The following is a 26,644-nucleotide window of genomic DNA, read 5'->3' as shown; positions in this document are numbered from 1 at the left end:
AATTGTCCATTATAGTTCCCTGAAATACCACCACATCACCTGTGCTTCTGTTGTATATAGAAGCCCCCCTGGGGTATTTGATCACTAATCAACTCTCTCCCACTTGTTGATACATGGATATAGTAAAGGTGGGCCTAAACATCTGTGCATTGGCTAGTAATTGGCTCGCTCTGTAGAGATTTAGGAATAATAAACACACCCATTTCCAGCAGGGACCCCATACAATGCAACTGATGCCTCTATTGTACCCCCCAACCCCTCCATATTATTCTTAGTTCCTGAGAAGTCAGTAGATACCAAATGTTCTGGGTTTATTAAATACCCAAAGATTACAGGGGTCGTCTACGTTTTTGCAAAGTCCTAACCAAAGTGTTAGGTCTTTTCCCAATATACCTCTTTAAAGAGCTTCCCCAGTGTGACCCAGGCTAATGCCCCTCCAGCTTTGTCTCATTTACTCACCTTGGTTCTGCCCTCGGTAGTTCTCATACCAGCTTTGCTCCTCAGAAGACGTACTGGAAGAGCGATGAGTTTCATGGGATTCTATTGGAAAAGAGAAGCAAAGACTGGTTAATAAGAAGGAAATGTGGGGGCTTCCAGTGGTCTGGAAGGTCACACCACCGTTCTGAGGGCTAATAAAGGCAGAAGGCCAAAAACCTGCCCCTCAGCAATCTGCTCAGAAGGGAAATAAATGTCCTCACGCCCAAACACTGTATCTACACCCTTCTAGAATGTTTTCTATATACTGTAACAAAATGTTGGATTTGGGAGCCCACCCTGTGTATAAAATTGCTTTACCTTGTGGTGACTCCAAGACACGTGGCCATGTCAGTCAGTGTCATTCATGAAGATAAATCTCACCCAGATTAATAATAAATAGTGCCAGCTTGATTGTGCCCCACCACATGGAAGCACCTGTCTGGTCCATGCCCTTTGTGTTACCATTACCACCACGTGTCCTGAGTTGGATCCATAAAAAGATGTGCCATTGGCATATGCAGTGTACTTTACATACCGGCCCATTTGTTACTGCACTAACCTCAAACTGTCTCAACATTTGTTTGCTAGTGGGGAAAGTCCAGAAGGCCCAGACCTGTGGCTGTGGGGGGTGAGGGGGTTTGTGGGAGACACAATGCATGCAATGCAAATATACTCCATTACAGCTCACCTGCCAGGGGTGGGCCTGAGGGAGCCTGGTCCCCCTTTGTTACTCCCTTGTGTCACTCGATTGCTATTGTCTCCTGATATGGGTCTTTTACTATATGCAAGTCCCCCATTATATTCATTATATACATCATCATCATCATCATCATCAATTATTTATACAGCTAGATAGACAAGATACTCAGTGCTTTACCTTAGTTATAGCAAACACGGAATAAATGGTGGATAACAAACAAGGGTTACACATACAATAGGATTAGAGGGCCCTACAAATTAGCGTTAAGTAAAGATTAGGGTACAATTAAGACATTAGGATTTTAGAAACAATTTGTGATTTATGATACAGCAATGATTGATTAATTAAGGTACATCAAATAAGCCTCTTAATACAGGTGGGTCCTTAAGGAGCGCTTGAAAGTTTGGAAAGAAGGAGAAAGTCTGACAGCTTGTGGCAGAGAGTTCCAGAGAAAAGCAGAAGCCCGAGAGAAGTCTTGTAGGTGAGAATGGGCAGAAGTGATGAGAGAGAAGTCTTGTAGGTGAGAATGGGCAGAAGTGATGAGAGAGAAGTCTTGTAGGTGAGAATGGGCAGAAGTGATGAGAGAGAAGTCTTGTAGATGAGAATGGGCAGAAATGATGAGAGAGAAGTCTTGTAGATGAGAATGGGCAGAAGTGATGAGAGAGAAGTCTTGTAGATGAGAATGGGCAGAAGTGATGAGAGAGAAGTCTTGTAGGTGAGAATGGGCAGAAGTGATGAGAGAGAAGTCTTGTAGATGAGAATGGGCAGAAATGATGAGAGAGAAGTCTTGTAGGTGAGAATGGGCAGAAGTGATGAGAGAGAAGTCTTGTAGATGAGAATGGGCAGAAATGATGAGAGAGAAGTCTTGTAGGTGAGAATGGGCAGAAGTGATGAGAGAGAAGTCTTGTAGATGAGAATGGGCAGAAATGATGAGAGAGAAGTCTTGTAGGTGAGAATGGGCAGAAGTGATGAGAGAGAAGTCTTGTAGATGAGAATGGGCAGAAGTGATGAGAGAGAAGTCTTGTAGGTGAGAATGGGCAGACGTGATCAGAGAGAAGTCTTGTAGATGAGAATGGGCAGAAGTGATGAGAGAGAAGTCTTGTAGATGAGAATGGGCAGAAGTGATGAGAGAGAAGTCTTGTAGATGAGAATGGGCAGAAATGATGAGAGAGAAGTCTTGTAGATGAGAATGGGCAGAAGTGATGAGAGAGAAGTCTTGTAGATGAGAATGGGCAGAAATGATGAGAGAGAAGTCTTGTAGATGAGAATGGGCAGAAGTGATGAGAGAGAAGTCTTGTAGATGAGAATGGGCAGAAATGATGAGAGAGAAGTCTTGTAGGTGAGAATGGGCAGAAGTGATGAGAGAGAAGTCTTGTAGATGAGAATGGGCAGAAGTGATGAGAGAGAAGTCTTGTAGGTGAGAATGGGCAGAAGTGATGAGAGAGAAGTCTTGTAGGTGAGAATGGGCAGAAGTGATGAGAGAGAAGTCTTGTAGGTGAGAATGGGCAGAAGTGATGAGAGAGAAGTCTTGTAGGTGAGAATGGGCAGAAGTGATGAGAGAGAAGTCTTGTAGGTGAGAATGGGCAGAAGTGATGAGAGAGAAGTCTTGTAGATGAGAATGGGCAGAAATTATGAGAGAGAAGTCTTGTAGGTGAGAATGGGCAGAAGTGATGAGAGAGAAGTCTTGTAGGTGAGAATGGGCAGAAGTGATGAGAGAGAAGTCTTGTACAGGAGAATGGGCAGAAGTGATCAGAGAGAAGTCTTGTAGATGAGAATGGGCAGAAGTGATGAGAGAGAAGTCTTGTAGATGAGAATGGGCAGAAGTGATGAGAGAGAAGACTTGTAGATGAGAATGGGCAGAAATGATGAGAGAGAAGTCTTGTAGATGAGAATGGGCAGAAGTGATGAGAGAGAAGTCTTGTAGATGAGAATGGGCAGAAATGATGAGAGAGAAGTCTTGTAGGTGAGAATGGGCAGAAGTGATGAGAGAGAAGTCTTGTAGATGAGAATGGGCAGAAGTGATGAGAGAGAAGTCTTGTAGGTGAGAATGGGCAGAAGTGATGAGAGAGAAGTCTTGTAGGTGAGAATGGGCAGAAGTGATGAGAGAGAAGTCTTGTACAGGAGAATGGGCAGAAGTGATCAGAGAGAAGTCTTGTAGATGAGAATGGGCAGAAGTGATCAGAGAGAAGTCTTGTAGATGAGAATGGGCAGAAGTGATGAGAGAGAAGTCTTGTAGATGAGAATGAGCAGAAGTGATGAGAGAGAAGTCTTGTAGATGAGAATGGGCAGAAGTGATGAGAGAGAAGTCTTGTAGGTGAGAATGGGCAGAAGTGATGAAAGAGAAGTCTTGTAGGTGAGAATGGGCAGAAGTGATGAGAGAGAAGTCTTGTAGGTGAGAATGGGCAGAAGTGATGAGAGAGAAGTCTTGTAGGTGAGAATGGGCAGAAGTGATGAGAGAGAAGTCTTGTACAGGAGAATGGGCAGAAGTGATGAGAGAGAAGTCTTGTAGATGAGAATGGGCAGAAGTGATGAGAGAGAAGTCTTGTAGGTGAGAATGGGCAGAAGTGATGAGAGAGAAGTCTTGTAGATGAGAATGAGCAGAAGTGATCAGAGAGAAGTCTTGTAGATGAGAATGGGCAGAAGTGATGAGAGAGAAGTCTTGTAGAGGAGAATGGGCAGAAGTGATCAGAGAGAAGTCTTGTAGATGAGAATGGGCAGAAGTGATGAAAGAGAAGTCTTGTATGTGAGAATGGGCAGAAATGATAAGAGAGAAGTCTTGTAGATGAGAATGGGCAGAAGTGATGAGAGAGAAGTCTTGTAGATGAGAATGGCCAGAAGTGGTCAGAGAGAAGTCTTGTAGAGTAGAATGGGCAGAAGTGATCAGAGAGAAGTCTTGTAGATGAGAATGGGCAGAAGTGATGAGAGAGAAGTCTTGTAGATGAGAATGGGCAGAAGTGGTCAGAGAGAAGTCTTGTAGAGGAGAATGGGCAGAAGTGATGAGAGAGAAGTCTTTTAGGTGAGAATGGGCAGAAGTGATGAGAGAGAAGTCTTGTAGGTGAGAATGGGCAGAAGTGATGAGAGAGAAGTCTTGTAGGTGAGAATGGGCAGAAGTGATGAGAGAGAAGTCTTGTAGATGAGAATGGGCAGAAGTGATGAGAGAGAAGTTTTGTAGGTGAGAATGGGAGGAAGTGATGAGAGAGAAGTCTTGTAGATGAGAATGGGCAGAAGTGATGAGAGAGAAGTCTTGTAGGTGAGAATGGGCAGAAGTGATGAGAGAGAAGTCTTGTAGATGAGAATGGGCAGAAGTGATGCGAGAGAAGTCTTGTAGATGAGAATGGGCAGAAGTGATGACAGAGAAGTCTTGTAGAGGAGAATGGGCAGAAGTGATGAGAGAGAAGTCTTGTAGGTCAGAGTTGGCAGAAGTGATGAGAGAGAAGTCTTGTAGATGAGAATGGGCAGAAGTGATGAGAGAGAAGTCTTGTAGAGGAGAATGGGCAGAAGTGATCAGAGAGAAGTCTTGTAGGTGAGAATGGGCAGAAGTGATGAGAGAGAAGTCTTGTAGATGAGAATGGGCAGAAGTGATGAGAGAGAAGTCTTGTAGAGGAGAATGGGCAGAAGTGATGAGAGAGAAGTCTTGTAGGTGAGAATGGGCAGAAGTGATGAGATAGAAGTCTTGTAGAGGAGAATGGGCAGAAGTGATCAGAGGAGAAGTGAGGGGAAGATCAGAAGCAGAGCGTAGGTGAAGGAGAGTATTTGGAGATTAGAGATGAACTATAGGGAGGGGTTTCATTATTAAGGGCCTTGAATGTGAGTGTAAGTAATTTGAATTTGATTCTAGAGGAGATTGGGAGCCAGTGAAGGGACATACATATGGGAGCAGCTGATGTTGAGCGGTGAGATAGATGAATGAGTCTAGCGGCCGCATTTAGAAAAGATTGGAGTTGTGAAAGGTGACTTGTTGGAATACCTGTGAGGAGTAAGTTGCAGTAATCAAGGCGGGAGATGATGAGAGACTGAATCAGTGTTTCAGTTGATTCTGAACTGAGATAGGGTCGTATTCGAGCAATGTTGCGCAGTTGAATACGACAAGATTTTGCAAGTGTTTGAATGTGTGGTGAAAAAGACAGATGAGAGTCTAAGATGACTCCTAGGCAGCCTGTGTGGTGGAATGAAAGGTGGTGTTGTTTACGGTGAGTGATATCTGAGGGACAGGGGAAGATCTTGGAGGAAATATAATGAGTTCTGATTTAGAAAGGTTCAGTTTCAGGTGGCGCTGAGACATCCAGGAGGAGACAGCAGAGAGACAGTCTGTGACTTGGGAAAGGACAGAATTAGAAAGATCAGGAGTAGACAAGTAGAGTTGGGTGTCATCAGCATAAAGGTGATACTGAAGTCCAAATGACTGAATGAGTTTTCCTAGTGAAGTTGTATAGAGCGAGAACAGCAGGGGGCCAAGAACAGAGCCTTGAGGAACTCCAACAGAGAGTGGGAAAGTAGTAGAAGTAGAGTTAGAGAAGGAAACTTTAAAGGAACGGGTCAGACAGATAAGATGTAAATCATGAAAGAGCAGTGTCCCGAATGCCAGATGATTGTAGAATGTCAAGGAGGAGTGTGTGGTCAACTGTGTCAAAGGCTGCAGAGAGATCTAGAAGGATTAGAATGGAATAATGACCTTTAGACTTTGCCAATAGAAGATCATTGGTTACTTTGGTGAGTGCAGTTTCAGTCGAGTGTGATGGGTGGAAGCCAAATTGCAGGGGGTCGAGGAGGGAGTTGTGAGTGAGATGCTGGATCAGGCGTTTGTAAACAAGCCTTTCTAGTAATTTGGATGCGAATGGAAGAAGGGAGAGCGGTAGATAGTTAGTGGGAGAGCTGGGGTCAAGGGAAGGTTTTTTGAGGATAGGAGTGATTAGTGCTTGTTTGTATAATGATGGAAAGGTACCAGTAGAGAGTGAAAGATTGAATAGGTGGGTAAGTGCAGGAGAGAGTGTATCAGAGATTGGGTGGAGAAGGCGAGAGGGTATGGGGTCAAGGGAGCAGGTGGTGGGTTTTGAGCAGGCTAGAAGTTTACTAACTTCATCTAGAGTTGCAGGGGTGAAGGAGTGCAAAGTAGATGTGAGTGGACTGCACATTGGTCTGAGATTGTTGTCGGACGCTATGCTCAGCCTAATGAGATCGATTTTTTTCATTAAAGAAATGAGCAAGGTCTTGGGCGGTAACATTAATAGGTGGAGGAGGTGGAGGGGACATAGGAGTGAGTTAAATGTGGCAAACAGCTGCTGTGGTTTAGAGAACAGAGTGAAGAATAAAGAAGAGAAGTTGTTCTTTAGCTAATGATAGAGCTCAATTGTAGCAGGAGAGCATGAATTTGAAGTGTATGAAGTCAGGATTGGTTATATACTGATATATACATTACATACATCATATACATCATATACATTCTGAACATTGTATTCATTATAGACATATAGACATTATAGACATAATTTATTTTGGGTCTCTCCGTTAACATTGTCAAAAAGAAACAAGCAGATTTGCTATTTTTCTTTTATTAGAGAGAAACCCTAAGAGAACACTAAATCCACTGGAGATGCAGACTGAGGCTGAACCGCACATCTCTACGTTTGCTCAATCACTATAGGCAGTGACACTGGTCTGGATAGAAATCATTTAGGTCTGCAGGAAGCCTTATAGAAGTTTATTGGAGAGACCAGGACCAGTTCATGGCCCAGAGAGGCATTTGCCCCATTGGGGATGAAATGAGCAAGATGGCTGCTCACTGAGGTTGGTCAGGAGGAGTTAAGCCAATATGAGGTATATACAGCGTGTGGGACTCTGTGTAGTTAATGTGACAATGTTTGAGTTTTACATCAATTTAAATGAGCCCAATAAGTGACTGCAGCCTTTCACCAATCACAGGGTTCTAGTCCTTATAGGGGGGGTAACTGGGCCCAGTTAAGGAGGTACAGACGGATTTGGGTAACTGGGCCCAGTTAAGGAGGTACAGACGGATTTGGGTAACTGGGCCCAGTTAATGAGGTACAGACGGATTTGGGTAACTGGGCCCAGTTAAGGAGGTACAGACGGATTTGGGTAACTGGGCCCAGTTAAGGAGGTACAGACGGATTTGGGTAACTGGGCCCAGTTGAGGAGGTACAGACGGATTTGGGTAACTGGGCCCAGTTGAGGAGGTACAGACGGATTTGGGTAACTGGGCCCAGTTAAGGAGGTACAGACTACCCTTTTCATGTGCTCCACATCTTTGTCTCTCATCCAAAAACATATTGGTGCTTAAATGACAATTGAAATCACAGTGTTTTGGGGTCTGGTTTGGAGAGACTTGGGCCTTGAATGAATAATGTGCAGTCCCACCAGGTTGTCTCCCCATCATTTAGTGCCCCAATTCTTCTCTTTCACATCTTTTAAATACATTGTAACTTAGCTTAATTTTCACAGCTTTGCTTTGTAACATCACTATATAGTAAGAATAATGTATCCCCTAGTATAAAATATAAGGATATTATAAATCAGCGAGGAGTTCCATGGAGTAGATGAACATGAAGGATGAGTGCTTTTATACAGGTCATGGCACTCCAAGGGGACTTCTAAAATCCTCATATTGTACAACTGGGGGTGCTTGTTATAATACACAGGTTTCAGTGAGTCATGTGACTCACTGAGATGACATCACTAAGCTCTGATTATCACTGATTACATCACTAAAGGTGGCCATAGACACTGTTTCAGGCGTGTATGGTGGGAGATGAGCCGACTGATATAGGCAGAAGACTTGGATAGAGATCGGCTCATCGATCCAACTGGCCAGATAAAGTTTGATCAGGCCCCTTTAAAGGCACCTGAACATTGGCCACTGTTGGTGCTAAATCATTGGGTACAAGTACAATTCTATTGTTTCTATCTGTATATCTGACAATTCAGCTCTAACACATCTGCACTGAAAACCAATGGCCTCAGGATCGTAATTGTAACATCTATGGCCGCCTTAAGAACTATTTATAAGGATATTATTTACAGGATATTCCTGGCTCTTGGGTACTACACGAATATACATAGAACAGAGTGAGGTGGATCTGTACCTTGTCTCCCAACACAGTCCTGCTCTTCTGCCCCTGCCCCTCTCTGTCTCACGTCTCTCCTCAGCGCTGGGTCTGGACATAAAGTATAATCAGAGGGAGCAGACATCACATGATTCTCTATGCACAACATAATACATACATCATACATGTATACTGCCCCCCAGCCTCTGCACTTTACTCTCTTTCTATTGCTTCATAGTTACATTGTAGCTGAGGCTGATCACTATATATAAATATATAAGGGGATATGATCACTATATATAAATATATAAGGGGATATGATCACTATATATAAATATATAAGGGGATAGGATCACTATATATAAATATATAAGGGCATAGGATCACTATATATAAATATATAAGGGGATATGATCCCTATATATAAATATAAAAGGGGATATGATCACTGTATATAAATATATAAGGGGGATATGATCACTCTATATAAATATATACGTGGATATGATCACTATATATAAATATATAAGGGGATACGATCACTATATATAAATATATAAGGGGGATATGATCACTATATATAAATATATAAGGGGCATATGGTCACTCTATATAAATATATACGTGGATATGATCACTATATATAAATATATAAGGGGATATGATCACTATATATAAATATATAAGGGGGATATGATCACTATATATAAATATATAAGGGGATACGATCACTATATATAAATATATAAGGGGATATGATCACTATATATAAATATATAAGGGGATACGATCACTATATATAAATATATAAGGGGATATGATCACTATATATAAGGGGATATGATCACTATATATAAATATATAAGGAGATATGATCACTATATATAAATATATAAGGACATATGATCACTATATATAAATATATAAGGACATATGATCACTATATGTAATATATAAGGGGGATATGATCACTATATATAAATATATAAGGGGATATGATCACTCTATATAAATATATATGGGGGATATGGACACTCTATATAAATATATAAGGAGATATGATCACTATATATAAATATATAAGGACATATGATCACTATATATAAATATATAAGGACATATGATCACTATATGTAATATATAAGGGGGATATGATCACTATATATAAATATATAAGGGGATTTGATTGCTATATATAAATATATAAGGGGGATATGATTGCTATATATAAATATATAAGGCAGATATGATCACTATATATAAATATATAAGGCAGATATGATCACTATATATAAATATATAAGGGATATGATCACTATATATAAATATATAAGAGGGATATGATCACTATATATAAATATATAAGGGGATATGATCACTATATATAAATATATAAGGGGGATATGATCACTATATATAAATATATAAGGCAGATATGATCACTATATATAAATATATAAGGCAGATATGATCACTATATATAAATATATAAGGGGATATGATCACTATATATAAATATATAAGGGGATATGATCACTATATATAAATATATAAGGGGATATAATCACTATATATAAATATATAAGGGAATATGATCACTATATATAAATATATAAGGGGATATGATCACTATATATAAATATATAAGGGGATATAATCACTATATATAAATATATAAGGGGATATGATCACTATATATAAATATATAAGGGGGATATGATCACTATATATAAATATATAAGGGGATATGATCACTATATATAAATATATAAGGGGGATAAGATCACTATATATAAATATATAAGGGGATATGATCACTATATATCAATATAAAAGGGGATATGATCACTATATATAAAGGGATATGATCACTATACATAAATATATAAGGGGGATATGATCACTATATATAAATATATAAGGGGGATATTTTTCAATGAAATATCTAAATAACTTTTGTTCAATTATAGAAATCATTGTATTATGCGCCTGGCAAGGTCTATTATTGTGTTGCCTGCCAGTTCCCCATGATGGTTGGCTCCTCTGCTTGAGGGGTGGGTACAAAGGGGTGCAAGGTTACCATAGATACGTGCCATGAAAGCTGGAGAGAGCTACTGGAGGTGTGGAGCAAAAATCATAATCATCATCATCACTCTGTAGGACTTGCACAGCTTGGGGCACAACAGGAATCTGCACTGGTACTGGAAGGAAAAGGATTGGTTATGAATGTCAGGTAGAAGTTGTTGGCTAGTTTGTCAAATATAAAAGAAGAGTCTGAGGCACCTCTACAAGGACAGGAGAGGAAAATGAAATTGTTCAGGTGAAGTCTTGGCCCCTGGGCCTTATCTTCAGATCCTCAAGGAGGGAAGGTCTGCACAGCTGAGACTGCTCCTCAGACTGCTCCTGAGACTGCTCCTCAGACTTATTCTAAAACTGCTCCTCAAACTAATCCTAAAACTTCTCCTCAAACTGTTTCTGAGACTGCTCCCCAGACTGCTTCTAAACTGCTCCTCAAACTGTTCTTGCAAATGCTCCTCAGACTGCTCCTTTCTATAAGTTCTGATTCTGCCATTGGGGTCTCTAATGCCTCTCTTTCCCAGGTAGAGGTGGTAGTTTGGTCTCATTAAGATTCTGGTGGAATTTTTTTAAATCTTATTTTGTATGGGCAATATTGGGAGTCATGTGACTGCACAGGAGAACTGGGCAGCAAATTGGCAAACACCTTTCCCTGCACTGCTTTACACCAAGTGAATAATGTACTTGTGTAAGTTGCATGTGACATGCCCTATAGCTTGTGCATTTCTCAGTAGGGGATACCACCAAATATTTACTGACTGTAATGTGTTATTTCATTGTATTGAGACTGGGAGCCCTGTATGTGTCACCCCCTGCCTGAAGCCCTGGGATTGCAATGGCCACACAGTGACTTGTTGCTGGAGGTATATATATAAATATCAAGTGATAATGATGGGGTGCCCAACATCCCTCCTGCAGTGATTGTACCTTTCCTTCTATTTAAGACAACATGAGTGCAACTAGATAGTCAGCCTTTGGGATAATTAGATCAATAACAGTATCATTCCCACCATGGATTTCTGCAGATTATTTTTTCTAATGAAGGTCTTTGGGATATTGGTGTGAAATCAATATTATTACTGATTGGGGACAAACTTCCTGTGTGCGACTCTGTAGGTTCTGTTGGTCACCTGGCGTTTTGTATCAGTTAAATGGGAGCAACTGTCATAAAGTTGTGAGTGATGGGATTGATTCAGTTCATAGGGGGTCTCTCACCTGGCTGCTTCCCCCGCACCGGAACGGAATCATTATATTCATTCATGGGAGTCAGAACCATTGCAGGAGTCGCTGTGGGGACACCTGGCGGGAGAAAAAGGTGCCGAGTTACTGCAAATACAAGTGCCCCCAAACACACACAAACACATATACACACACATACACACATAAATAAATAAATATAGAAATAGAAGCACATAACATCATATCACAATAGCCTTTGATATTATGTCTGTCCAAGAAATCCTCCAAGTCCCTCTTATAGTCATTAACTGAATCAGCATCACATCATCACAACATTGAACGAGCTGGAATAAAAAGTTGTCATTCAGCAGATTTACAAACTTACTGGCTTTTACTGAATTGGCAAACCCATTACATAAGTCAATGTCTGGATTGAAGTCAACCATAATAATAACTTGACTTAGTTGTGAAGCTGCTTTTATTTATAAAAGTAACTGGGCTTCATTCTCTTAACTTCTAAGAGGTGGTTTGTAGCACCTAATGATCATTTATTTTCTTTGAAATTGTAGGGGATCACACAAGTCCTTCCCCTGATTTTCTGTCTGTGACATCATCCAGCTCAGTTTCAGGCTGGTGAGCCATCCGATTGGCTGGGTGCCTCAGTGCATCCCTGGGAGAGGAGGAGGAGCCATGGGAGTGTCTGACTTTGGAGCTCAATGCACAGGGTTACAGACAGAGCTGATAAAAGAGCCCCTACTATAGCAGCCAGAGCCAGAGAGAGGATGAGACAGACAGCAGGGTCAGTACAAGTGCTGCAGGGTAATAGTGCCGAAGGAAAGCTGACAGACGGCTGTAGCATGCACTGCTTTGAATAAGCATTTGAGCTTCAGACATAAAGAGAACCCAGTTTCTATCTCCTGTGTGTAGATACTTTGGCCACTTGTGATTCCCCAGGGTGAGGACAGGTCTTGCTCGTGTACCTGCCATGTGGAAACAGCTACTTAGTCCAAAGGGAGAGGTACTTTGGGGGCTGGTAGCGCTACATATTCTCTCTTTGGGAAAGGGACAAATTGCGAAGGATTGAACTGTGCTAATGGGTATTTTCCAGTGGAGTATGAGGCTGTGGCATTAAAACAATGTACCATGGGTTGGGGAGTCCACACAGGTTCCCCAGGTCAGAGTTTATATTGTTGCTGCTTGCACTAATATTTAATATTTCTTTGCTATATAAAGTTATAGTTGGTTTTACTGCAAACAGTGTATTTAATTTTCCTAGTGGAATTCACCTGAGGTGTAATTCCACACTGGCCACTAAGTGGGGCCACTGTGCTGTAAATCCCAGTTCCAGGGCCCTGGGTTGCAAAGGGTTAATCTCTATTTAAGAGAGAGTGTAACCAAAATAGGGTTATATAACCTTTTACCCAGTTGAAATCTCTACTCATAGGGATTCCACCCCCCAGTGCCATCAATGGTTATTTCTTTAGCGCATGGCTTTAATTCAGGCTTTACATACAAACACACTACTCAACTCGCTATTTAATCCCTCTGTCCCTCCTAAAAAGGGTGTAACCATTTAAATTAACAGTCCAGTCACATGTTTTATCCAACTAGGTCTCAGTGATACCAATTATATCAGAATTTCAAGTACATAATTTTTTCTCGCTGACATTTGCATTACTATGAACCTGTAACAGAGGGACCTCCTTAGCTGGTAAACTATATGCCCCCCTCACTCCTCCCCCATGACCCCTTACTAATCCCACTGCCCTGTCTACCTTAGCATCCCCATAATTTTTATCTCACCCACCACCCCCCTTGCCTAGTTTAAACACTACTCCAACCTCTTAGCCATTCTTTCCCCTAGCACCGCGGACCGCCTTCCATTGAGGTGCAAACCATCACGACTGTATAGGTTGTACCCAAGGTAAAATCAGCCCAGTGCTCTAGGAACCCAAACCCTTTCTTCCTACACCAAGACTTGAGCCACACATTTACATTCCTAAACTCCCACTGAACTTGCACGTGGCACTGGCAAAATTTCTGAAAAAATTACATTGGAAGACCTTCTCTTAATTTTATAGCCCAGATCCCTGAAATCACTCTTTAAGGTCTTCCATCTACCATTTATTTTGTCATTAGTACCGATATGCACTGACAGTTGGGTCATGCCCAGCCCCACCCAATAATTTGTCTATCCGATCAACCACATGCCAACCTTGCCACCAGGAAGACAGCAAACTGTTCTGGATAACAAATTACCCTATACACAATCTGTTTAGGCCTTACTCTGCTCTCCTCCCCACCACTACTAGAGAAACTACTCTCCTCCCCACCACTACTAGAGAAACTGCTCTCCTCCCCACCACTACTAGAGAAACTGCTCTCCTCCACACAACTGCTAGAGAAACTGCTCTCCTCCCCACCACCACTAGAGAAACTGCTCTCCTCCCCACCACTACTAGAGAAACTGCTCTCCTCCCCACCATTACTAGAGAAACCATTCTCTTCCCCACCACTACTAGAGAAACTGCTCTCCTTCCCACCACTACTAGAGAGAGGCTGTTCTGCTCCCCACCACTACTAGTGAAACTGGTCTCCCGGCTGTTAGAAAGATCAGTCCCATGTGGAATTGCCAATCCAGAGTTCACACTCCCATCTTTTTCGCACAATCTGGCGAATCTGTTGGAGGCTGCTCTAGGGTTTATACATCCCATTTTCTTTTTGCCCACACTAGATTTTGTAACTGTCACCCAGCTAACTGTCTTGTCCTCCTGTTGTTCTCCTCCCCCCAAACCATCTGACCTCAATCTTGTTAGCTCTCGTTATCCAAGTTACAGAACAAAAACAGGAATAAAAAATTTTTTTGACCTCGTTTGAACCTCCTTTAGTTTGAAACTAAACTGTGTGTGTAACTCCACTTACAATGATATAGAGAAAACACTGTGTATGTATATATATATATAATACACAAAAGCCATGAATATCCTGTAAATTATATCCTTATAAACGGTGAGTAGTGATGTCATCAGTTATAAACGGTGAGTTCTGATGTCATTTCTGTTACATGACTCACTGAAACTTGTGTATTATAATAAAGTACCCCCTGTTGTAAAATATGAGGATATTAGAAGTTACCTCGGAGTTCCATGACCTGTATAAAAACACTCGGCCTTCGGCCTCGTACTTTTATATGGTCATGAAACTCCTTGGTAACTTATAATATCCTTATATTTTACAAGAGGGGGTACTTTATTCACTATATAAATATATATATATATATATATATATATATATATATATATATATATACCTTGAGGGCGCACCTAACGTTTCTGCTGACTCCCCAGCCTTTGTCTATATATATATATATATATATATATATATATATATATATATATATATTGTCTCCCCTGGAGAATACGGTGCTGCCATTGTGCTTGTGTCTCCCAGGTGCCCCCAGCACTGCCCCCAGACAAAGCTTCTATGATTGGCTGCATTGGTCTCACCCATTAACACAAGGAGGAAAGCAGATCAGATAAAGGAGAGAGGGGAGAAGTGGACCCTATTCTCTGGGTGAGACTTTCCTTCCATCATGGATCTGCCTTCAGCTCTATCAGTCAACTTGCACCAGCTCCACTAGACATGAATAAAACTCAAAGCCAGAATTTCAGCAAAGATTATAATATTAATATTGTAATGATTCACTATGGGTGGGTCTATGCCTTCCTTTTATATTTTGTATTTTACCTGCTACAACCTTGGACCTTAGAAGGTGCAGGAAATCTAAACAGTTTTGTATGAAGAAGCACCAGGGACCCTTTCTAATGGGGACTCTAGTATAGCAAACTCACTACTTTATTCATTTGGGCCAGGCTTCTAGGTTGGGTCTGAAACTCTGTCTTAGGGCTCCAGGTCTCACCTCCTGGCTTAGCAGAGACATTCTTAGACATTCTTTTCCTCTCTGGCCAGGAGTGGCTTCTTTACAGCAACTGGTGACCAACACTGTATATTGGGCACTTTCTGTGGCTACCCCTCTTCCCAGATGTACCATGGAGGCTCTCAGCAGGCCTCAAGTTTTTTTCCCACTCCCAGCCAATCGGAGCTCTCACTTTTCTGTAACCGGGTTGGATGATGTCACAGCAGAGGCAGCTAAGGCACAGGAGCTGGTTGGCCAGAAATGAATGGGGGAAGAGTCCTGTGATTTTTCTACAGCTCTTTAACATGAAATTCTCCTTAACTAATGGAATTGGGCATAAGGTTGATGTAGAGGGATCACTTTATTTAGAGATGTACTTGTAACATATTTCATAGCAAGTTTTGGACGCACCAAAGAATAAGAAAAAAGAAAATTCTCCCTTTTGCCCAATTTGCCAAATGTGGTTGTGACTATTTTCTTGATCCAGAGGGCAGTGAGTATTGTAAGAAGTAAAACTGAGATCTTTTGCTTCCCTGTATTGGGTGGGCAAGGGAGTGCTAGGGACATGTCATGCTAGGACACAAGAGAAGCAATTGAATGAAACATCTGCAGGAAAAACGGTTGCCACCTTTTCTGGAAATAAATACCGCCTATCTATATATTTACATTTTTTCTCTATTAATAACATTGGGATCAACTATCATTTTTACCAGCAGGTGCAACCCTAGCAGGGAAAGACATTCTGAGTGTGGGCAACTGAGTTCTTCACTGCGGAGCCACGTGGAGCCACACAAACATCAGCCCAAGCCATGGTCAGCCCTGTACCTACTCCCTTCTTCCATGTCCATCAGCCAATCACTGACTGAGTCTGACTCAGATGATATAGAATCCAGAGATAGGCCTGACTCATTGGTGGAATCATGAAATAGCTGTGGAACCACTTTATTATAACATGTGTAGTGGGAAATACTGAAAAGTTGGTTTACCTGACCATTTGTTCTGTGCCGAAACTGAGGGATCACTTAATGTAGTGACGGGGAATGATGGGGAATGATCATGTGAGATCCCTGAAAAAAATCATGGAAAAAAACTTGTGGGATTAAGAATGGATGGTTCCAAGCAGTTGCATGTGTCCTCCCAGCCCTCATTTCTTACAGGGATTCTATTGGGATTTTTATAGTGTCATTTTATTTCTAAATTACATTGTTTATCTGCAAATAGTTCACTCTGCCATATAACATTTTATTCTTGAACGAATACATTTATTTTTTAGTTGTAATATTGGTGTGTAGGTGCATTTCAGGTCATTTTGCCTGGTCATGTGATTTCAGAAAGAGCCAGCACTTTAGGAGAGAAATGCTTTCTGGCAGGTTGTTGTTTCTCCTACTCAATGTAACTGAATGTGTCTCAGTGGGACCTGGATTTTACTATTGAGTGCTGTTCTCGAAAAGCCCCTAATGTGCCTCCAAGATGCTGTTTTTTTCTATTTTCTTGGCCTAACAGACAATTTATTTCTCTACCAATTTTAGTGCAATCCAGAGAATTTGTCAAATTATTGTGAGGTTAGTGGGCACCGAGCAATTTTGCGTCTAATGATTTTTCATTGGTCAGAAAATCTATTGGTCAGGTCAGAATATTTCCATCATTCACAGTGAAATGTATCCATTGTCCAATTGTTAGCTGGGCCAAGTGGCAGCTCCCCACAGTTTCCCTCGCTTCAACTAGACAATATCGCTTAAAACGCTTAACGAATAGATCCTTTGAAAACCCTACAGTCTTTGGCCACCTTGATTCTCATCTGAGATGGCCTTGGGCGACAGAGAAATGGGACACCTCTGAATAAATCCTGGTACCTACATAAAGGAAACCCTGGAGGAAGCTTAGCAAAGCCCATTGAAAGCAATTGTCCATGTGTTCTCCAAGCTATTGTTCCACAAGCTCTCATACATGCAAAGCACCTGCTGGATGGGCCACTTTCCAAATATTTTGGATACACTGAATAAAGAAAATGGTGAAAGAAGGATAATGGGGAGTATTTGAGGTCTACGAGAAGTTGCTTCATGGACATTATTGGCTAAACTTGGATTGGCAAGGACGTCTGAAGGACAGGAATCACTAGGTTAAACTACCTGCTCCCCTCTGTTATCTCATGAATGGCACAGTCTGACACACAAGCAACACAGGCAGCTTCCAGTCGACTGCTCCAAGATGTCACGTTTGGGGGTGACCTGGCATTGTTACCTGGGGGTCTCCTGGAAATGTCAGCAGGTACAAGAGAGAAGCATGATGCTAAGGCTCCAGAACATTAACACGTGTGTATATTTGTGTGTGTGTGTTAGATTGTGTTTGGTATCTCAACAGATTATTTAACCCTTTAAGAGCAGCACACCAATATTAACTGGCCAAAGCACTGAAAGGGCTAAATTCTAGCCATATGAGTGATGTAAAATCAAACATAGGAATCTTCACCCCCGCCTTGAATACACAAATGCTTTTGACTGGGCCGGCCCAACAGAACTTACCTTGTCTTCTGCGAAGCTTCCAGATCATCAGGAAGAACCCGGGAATCAAGAGCAGGAGCAGCACAAGGAGCCCAATACAGACGTAGAAGAGAGGCAGCCGCAACGCTGGGATTGCTGGGAATAAGGAACAAGAAATCCAATGTATTTCTGACAGCGGAGGATAAAACTAAAATATTCCTCTCAACATGAATTCATCTAATGATTCGCTCGGGCGTGGGGTTTAGGGTTTTGACTTCTTGCACATTTTCTCTTATTTTGATGTCTTTTCAAATGTTATAGAGTCTTCATAGGACAAATTCCTAAATAGCTAAATATTTGTGCACAGCAGCACTTGGGCCTGCATGCCATTCACCAACTTAGACTGTAAGCTCTGCAGGCCAGTGACCTCCTTCTATATTGGAAATACTAGCAAGTGCTTGGAACAAAATTCTGGATCATCTCACTACTCCAAGCGAGGAGGATGTGCATCCTTATTTAAGGATGGAGATTTGGTGTTGGTTAAGGAAGACAATATGCCAACACATTTGTGGCGGCTGGAATAATCAAAATCGTTTTTCCAGGAAGAGACAATCCCACTTGCTCATATTCTTGCAGATACAAGCGGCTTCACAGCTGGGTCAAGTTGTTACTATGGGTGACTTCAATTATCCAGACATTGACTGGGGTAATGGGGTTGCTAAGACAGAAAAAGCTAGTAGGTTTGTAAATATGCTGAATGATAACTTTTTATTCCAGCTCGTTCAAGAATCTACTAGGAATAACTCTCTTTTGTACCTGTAATAGCTAATAATACTGAACTCATATCTAACATTTGTGTGGGTGAGGGGCATTTAGGGAATAGTGATCATAACATGCAAAGAAGCTATAAGGCAAGCTAAAATTGATATGGAAAAGGATATTGCAGCAAGCAGTAAAAAGAATCCAAAATTATTTATCTGTCTACACAAATGAGGAACCAGTAAGTGAAGGTTTCCTTCTTAACAGTCCCAATTCTAGTAATACAACTAATGATGCATGGTTCACACATGAAGAAATTCAAAAGAGACAAGAACATGTTAAGATTAACAAAGGTCCGGGGCCAGATGGTATTCATCCCATGGTAATTAGCGAGTTTAGCTCTGTGATTGCCAAACCTCTTTACTTAATTTTTCAGGATTCATTGAGATCTGGCATAGTGCCGAGAGACTGGCGAATTGCTAATATGGTGCCTCTATTCAAAAAGGATCCCGTTCTCAGCCTCAAAACTATAGGCCAGTTAGTCTGACGTCAGTGGTAGGAAAGCTTTACAAAGGGTTAACAAAGGATAAGATACTGGACTTCATAGCAAATCATAATACTATGAGTTTGTTCCAGCATGGTTTTATGTGTAATAGATCTTGTCAGACTAACTTAATTTCTTTTTATGAGAAGGTAAGTAGAGACCTGGATTCTGGGATGGCAGTGAATGTGATTTACTTAGACTTTGCTAAAGCATTTGATACAGTGCCACACAGAAGGTTACTGGTTAAATGAAGGAATGTTGGCCTGGAACATAGTATTTGTACCTGGATAGAGAACTGGCTAAAAGATAGACTACAAAGAGTGGTGGTAAATGGAACATTTTCTAATTGGACCAGTGTTGTTAGTGGAGTACCGCAGGGCTCTGTACTAGGTCCCTTGCTTTTCAACTTGTTTATTAATGACCTGGAGGTGGCCATTGAAAGTACTGTTTCTATTTGTGCAGATGAGACTAAATTGTGCAGAACTATAGGTTCCATGCAGGATGCTGCCACTTTGCACAGTGATCTGTCTAAACTGGAAAACTGGGCAGCAAACTGGAAAATGAGGTTCAATGTTGATAAATGCAGGTTATGCACTTTGGCAAAAATAATATAAATGCAAGTTCTACACTAAATGGCAGTGTGTTGGGAGTTTCCTTAAATGAGAAGGATCTTGGGGTCTTTGTAGATAACAAGTTGTCTAATTCTGGGCAGTGTCATTCTGTGGCTACTAAAGCAAATAAAGTTCTTGTATAAAAAAGGGCATTAACTCAAGGGATGAAACATAATTGTGTCTCTTTATAGGTCCCTGGTGAGGCCTCATCTGGAGTATGGGGGCAGTTTTGGACGTAGAACAAAGAATTTCACTTGCACTCAAAGGCAGATAAATGCAGGGATATACAGTTGCACTTTATTGGCAGAAAGGTGCAACGTTTTGAGAATGTCCCCTTTTTCAAACATTGGACACTGGTCCAATTTATTTAAAAAACCCTTCATCTTGATGTATTTGTGTTACCAGTTGGCTACTCATTTGCTTTACTCACGTGTGTCTCATTTGTTAAATACCCACCTGGGGTTGGTAACGTCACTGTTTCTCTCTGCTGAGTTGTTGATTCCACCACCAAGGAACCTGAAATGAGAAACTTAATGAACACAGGGAAGCAAAGTGAAAATATATACCAGATAAATCAGAGATAGGCCCCCTAGAGTTCCAGAAGCCTGACAATAGACAAATGATAAGAAGATACATGTAGACACCAGAGCCAGTATCATGGCATGGAGGAAAACCCAATGGGAGCAACTGGAGACCAAACCAGAAACCTATGAAATGGATTTGTTTCTAGTAGATCATCAAGTCAGGCTCAAGGTTCACATATCCAACACATATCCAGGATTAAAGCATTGCGGGGCCAGCGCTTCCCTTAGTGAAACAAGTGTCTATTTATTTTACACACATCTCAGTGCTCCAATATTTCGGTTTTCAGTTGTAGCACTGAGATGTGTGTAAAATAAATAGACACTTGTTTCACTAAGGGAAGCGCTGGCCCAGGAATGTTTTATTCCAACCTTTGATTATATGATTGAGAATTGGCCGTGCACCCCTGAGATTGCTTGATTGGAGTGCGGATACTGAAGATATATTATATATGTATGTCTGTCTGTATATTTTTATTTGTAAAGTGCTCCTTGAGGGCAAAGCTCTGTACAACAAAACAATAAATTAGTAGTAACAAACAAGGGGTCATTGGAATAAAAAGTAACAATAAGTGCATTATTAGAAATACAATTCACATAAATATAAAATATAATTACACTACAGATTAAGTGCTCAGTGTCAAGGAAACAAAAGGCTAGAGGACCCTACCCCGTAGAGCTTACAGTCTAAATGGGAGGGTAACATCCAGACACAATTCAGAGGGGTATTAAGGTGCTGTGGGTTACAGTCTGTTACACTGTTAACTGCTAACCCTAATATATTTATATAGAGAGAGCAATAGATGATAGATATATAGAGAATAACGTACACCCAATTATAAAAGAATATTATAAGTCAGCAAAGAGTTTAAAGAAGCTTATTCAATGTACCTTAATTAATCATTCCTGTATCAAAAATCACAATTTTTATCCTAATGTCTTAATTGTCCCCTAACCTTTACTTTGTAAACTCTAATTTGTAGGTCCCTCTAACCCTATTGTATCTGTAACCCTTGTTTGTTATCCACCATTTATTCCCTGTTTGTTATAACTAAGGTAAAGCACTGAGTATCTTGTCAGCGCTATATAAATAATTGATGATGATGATGAAAGAGTTCCATAGCCATACAAAAGAATGAGGCCAAAGCCCATGTGCTTTTATACAGGTCATGGAACTCTGAGATGACTTCTAATATCCTTATATTATACATCTGGGGGTGCTTCATTTCTTATAATACACACGTTTCAGTGAGTCATGTGACAGACATCACTAAACACCAATTATAACTGATGACATCACTAAGCGCCATTTCTAAGAATCTACTTTCTGGGATATTCATGGCTCTTGTGTAATATACATATGAGCACTTTCAGGTAGCAGAATGGTGGTCTCCTGGGGGTAACTCTATTGCAGACCCCCACAACAAAGGACATAATATTTATTATATACCATAATTAAAAAAAAAAGAAAAGAAAATGCTAAACTTGTTCGGCTCTACCTAATACATAAGTGATCTCCCGCCTGCCTGTTGCCCCTATAAAAACAGGTGTGAGGAAGTTCAGACCCCCCAGGTTCTCTCATTGACAAGTACAGATACGGCCCAATCACCAGGCAGCAAATCTTACAAGAAATACAAATAGAAACATTGGCCCCTTTCTCAAGTAATGCAGCAGTTCTTCCAAAAACTAACAATGCTGCAATCTCATTGGAACCTTCAAGAGCTACAAAAAATAAATCCTAAAACAGACCAGGTAAAATTAGTGGCACGTTTTAGATTTTGTCAAATATATTTGGAATTCAGGTGATTCTCCTTTAACTGACAAACTGACGTGAAGTGTCTGTACTATAAGGCCACTCAGATTTCATTATCTGACCATGAACTTGGATAAAGGAGGTGAGACAGAACATTGGTAGAAATTGGATGTTGGGGAGCACCTCTATTATAGAGAACAGTAGATGGTGTCCAGGGTCAAGTAGACAAATCCCATGTGAAAAGGAGAAAAGAAGACCTGACCCGTGTATTTGCACCCCCCCATCTGTTGCACCCAGAGGCTCAGATATGAAAATTCAAACGTAACTTTTAATGACCAAAAAATAAATAAAAATTGTTGTCCAGTGTCCAGCAATCAAAAACAAGGTTAGGAACGGGGAGACGGAAGGACACGAGTCAATGGGCTTGTCACGTGCATTTGCACCTGTATTGTAACTGGGAAATGAATATATCAGATATGCTATATGAATCGGATATGCTATATTGTTGTCACAGGCATATCCCAGTAAGGGGTTAAGTGGATTAGGAATCAATCACTTCACCCACTCAGGCTCCATTCCAACACAACCCCTTCACCCACCCCAATAGATAAGATGGGTAGATGGATATGCTGTAGCTGTTCTGCCTATCGATGATGCTTTGCTGAGCCTCAGGCATAATTAAGCAATTAATGGTTGAAAAGCACTACCCAAAGGTACAATAAGGTAAGTGAGCGGTTGGAGAGAACTGCCCGACGGCACCAACCAGCAGTTTGAGATCGATACCCCAAAATCCACTTCAACCACCGACCCCTTCACACACAGCACATTCCCTCCCACTTTGTGAGTAACTTTGAGAAAACCCACAAGTTGTAGGTGAAACGCATCAGGCACAATTTTAGTGTTGGTTACGCAAATATATTTATTATCCACGAACCGGGAGGCAATGCGCTTTGGGTGAGTCTCTGGATGCAACAGATGGGAGGTTACAGATACACGGGGCAGTTCTTCCTTTTCCTTTTTACCTGAGACAGAACATTGTAAGGAATGATGGACTCTCAGACCTTCGTGTTTCTGTTATATGCGTGAATACTGGACTAGAGAGGAATGGATGAAGTGATAGTTACATAGTAGTTACATAGTTAAATTGGGTTGAAAAAGACAAAGTCCATCAAGTCCAACCCCTCCAAATGAAAACCCAGCCCCATACACACACCCCTCCCTACTGTCACATAAATGATATATCCCCATATCTATACTAACTATAGAGTTTAGTATCACAATAGCCTTTGTATTATGTCTGTCCAAGAAATCATCCAAGTCCCTCTTATAGTCATTAACTGAATCATCACCCGGCAGTGCATTCCCCAACCTCACTGTCCTCACTGTGATGAACCCCCTACTCTGTTCCTTTAAATGAAACTTCTTTTCCTCTAGTCTGAAGGGGAGGCCTCTGGTACGTGATTCTCTTTATGGGTAAAAAGGTCCCCTGCTATTTGTCTATAATGTCCTCTAATGTACTTGTAAAGTCTAATCATGTCCCCTCACAAGCGCCTTTTTTCCCCCAGAGAAAACAACCCCAACCTTGTCAGTCTCCCCTCATAATTTAACTCTTCCCTCCCTCTAACCAGTTTAGTTGCACTTAGTCTCTGCACTCTCTCCAGCTCATTTATATCCCTCTTAAGGACTGGAGTCCAAAACTGCCCCCATACTCCAGATGAGGCCTCACCAGGGACCTATAAAGAGACACAATTATGTTTCATCCCTTGAGTTAATGCCCTTTTTTATACAAGAACTTTATTTGCTTTAGTAGCCACAGAATGACACTGCCCAGAATTAGACAACTTGTTATCTACAAAGACCCCTAGATCCTTCTCATTTAAGGAAACTCCCAACACATTGCCATTTAGTGTAGAACTTGCATTTATATTATTTTTGCCAAAGTGCATAACCTGCATTTATCAACATTGAACCTCATTTTCCAGTTTGCTGCCCAGTTTTCCAGTTTAGACAAATCACTGTGCAAAGTGGCAGCAGGGCCGCCATCAGGGGGGGACAGGGGGGACAAGCGTACCAGGCCCGGGCATGAAGGGGGGCCCGGCAGCGCTGCATTTTTTTGAAGATCCGGGCCCCCCTTACGAGCGCCCGAGCCGTACGTCTTGCCTCTTCAGTGCCGAATGCGGAAGTGCCGAAAAGCCGAAGCCGATGCGACGAAAAGACCCGAAGTCACGGAAAAAGCCGAAGTCCCGAAGTCACGAAGCGCCGAAAAGACCCGAAGTCACGAAAACAGCCGAAGCCGAAGTCCTGAAGCAGCGCAAAGACCCGAAGTCACGAAAACAGCCGAAGCCGAAGTCCTGAAGCGGTGAAAAGACCCGAAGTCACGAAAGGAGGCGAAGTTGAAGTACTGAAGCCATGAGTTCAATTCTACTGAACACCAGTTTGTGTTTTTTTTTTTTTTAATCCCCTGGCCACCAATGTATTATTTTAATATTCTATAGGCCCCTGCCACCAATCTTTTTTTTAAAACTTTTGTTTTTGGGGCCCCAATTTTTTTTTTAACTCGTAAGGGGCCCCTTGCCACCATTGTTTTTTTTTGGGTTTTTTTTTTTAAAAAAAAAATTAATTTTCTTTTTGGTGGCCCCAAATTTTTTAACTTGTAAGGGGGCCCCTGCCACCAGTTTTTTTTTTTTTCAAAAAAAAATTATTTTTTTTTTTATTTTTTTGGGGCCCCAATTTGTTTTTAACTTGTAAGGGGGCCCCTGCCACCATTTTTTTTTTTTCAAAAAAATTTTTTTTTCTCCAAATTTTTTTTTTGGGGCCCCAATTTGTTTTTAACTTATAAGGGGGCCCCTGCCGCCAATGTTTTTTTTTTTTTTCAAAAAAAAATTAATTTTTTTTCAAATTTTTTTTTGGGGCCCCAATTTGTTTTTAACTTAGAAGGGGGCCCCTGCCACCAATGTTTGTTTATTTTTTAGTTTTTTTTACATTTTTTTTTGTTGGGGCCCCAAGTTTTTTTTAACAGGGGGCCCCTGCCACCAATGTTTTTAAAAAAAAAAAATTTTAATTTTTTTTTTTTGGGGCCCCAATTTTTTTTATAAGGGGGCCCTGACCATCAATAGCTTTTTACAACTTGTGTGGGGGGGGGGTTACTTTTTTAGCGCTGATGTCTGTGTGGTCTTTTAACTGCGATGTGGGCGGGATATGGGGCGGAGCTTGGTCGTCAGTGTGGGCGGGGCCCAGGGGGCCCCAAAAATTTTGTTGTACGGGGCCCCGTGATTTCTAATGGCGGCCCTGAGTGGCAGCATCCTGCATGGAACCTATAGTTCTGCACAATTTAGTCTCATCTGCACAAATAGAAACAGTACTTTCAATGGCCACCTCCAGGTCATTAATAAACAAGTTGAAAAGCAAGGGACCTAGTACAGAGCCCTGCGGTACTCCACTAACAACACTGGTCCAATTAGAAAATGTTCCATTTACCACCACTCTTTGTAGTCTATCTTTTAGCCAGTTCTCTATCCAGGTACAAATACTATGTTCCAGGCCAACATTCCTTCATTTAACCAGTAACCTTCTGTGTGGCACTGTATCAAATGCTTTAGCAAAGGCTAAGTAAATCACATCCACTGCCATCCCAGAATCAAGGTCCCTGCTCACCTTCTCATAAAAAGAAATTAAGTTAGTCTGGCAAGATCTATTACACATAAAACCATGCTGGCACAAACTCATAGTATTATGATTTGCTATGAAGTGATGGCTCCGTTCATCATGGATTTCAGCGCTCTCTGCCTCGGGTTTGAACTGTTTGACATTTAGATGTGATTGTTTCGCTGGGGACGCTCGTTGGCATTGACGCATGGAACGAGAGGATTCAGAACCCACACCCGGATTGACAATGTGCATATGTGCCATAGTAATAAAGGACACTCTGTCCTGCTCCCTTTGTAATTATCGTTGTTCTGTGTTGACACTGAGCCTCATACCTTCTGCTGACTAAAGTGTTTTTTGACCCCTGTCTGTTTGTACATTGCTGAACGTTGGCTGCCTGGACCTCTGCCTGATTGACCCTGATACTGACTGACAATTCTGACTTGACATTCTGGAACTTTTTTGCTCTCCTCCACTGTTTGCAGTCCTGTCTCCAATCTCAGAGATTGTCTAACCTGTGGGAGGTGTAGGAGAGGCTGTATCTCCACTAACATCCTCTGAGACAAGGTCCCCTGTTCCAAGGTACGTGATATAAAGAGACATCACAGGATGCTGCACAGCAGGGTCCTAGTGGGATAAGATGCCCCTTCTACTGCACTAGAATTCATCTGTGTTGTACCCCTTGCCTGAACTTTTGGGGATTGAGTTATAGTGAAAGTGAGTTACTCTTTGGCTTGCAAGAGCTGTCAGCTACAGTTGAGAGACTGGAAAAGTGACTTTCATACTGTGGAACGAGACTAGGCTGGTAGCACTGATTTATGAAGACTCCTCAATAGTGATATGGAACCTTTACCTGATGCAAAAC

At 41.3% G+C, this 26,644-nt stretch overlaps 1 protein-coding gene across 2 annotated transcripts in view; it reads right to left on the bottom strand.

Moving 5' to 3' along the window:
* Nucleotides 1–26,644, bottom strand: part of LOC108718348 (T-cell differentiation antigen CD6) — a 40,340-nt gene that overhangs the window by 1,213 nt on the left and 12,483 nt on the right. Inside the window, exons 5-11 of one of the 2 annotated variants that reach the window (XM_018266110.2) lie at nucleotides 20,257–20,316; nucleotides 17,929–18,042; nucleotides 16,393–16,473; nucleotides 11,527–11,610; nucleotides 10,329–10,436; nucleotides 8,275–8,346; nucleotides 460–540 (exon numbers count right to left, since the gene is read on the bottom strand). In XM_018266110.2, the coding sequence (XP_018121599.2) occupies nucleotides 460–540; nucleotides 8,275–8,346; nucleotides 10,329–10,436; nucleotides 11,527–11,610; nucleotides 16,393–16,473; nucleotides 17,929–18,042; nucleotides 20,257–20,316 (600 nt within the window). The remainder of the gene's footprint in view (nucleotides 1–459; nucleotides 541–8,274; nucleotides 8,347–10,328; nucleotides 10,437–11,526; nucleotides 11,611–16,392; nucleotides 16,474–17,928; nucleotides 18,043–20,256; nucleotides 20,317–26,644) is intronic. The other variant, XM_041565162.1, reaches the window with a different exon arrangement.

This window comes from Xenopus laevis, chromosome 5S, assembly GCF_017654675.1.
Source record: "Xenopus laevis strain J_2021 chromosome 5S, Xenopus_laevis_v10.1, whole genome shotgun sequence".
NCBI classification, from domain to species: Eukaryota; Metazoa; Chordata; class Amphibia; order Anura; family Pipidae; genus Xenopus; species Xenopus laevis.
This window is presented reverse-complemented; position numbering and strand designations above follow the sequence as displayed.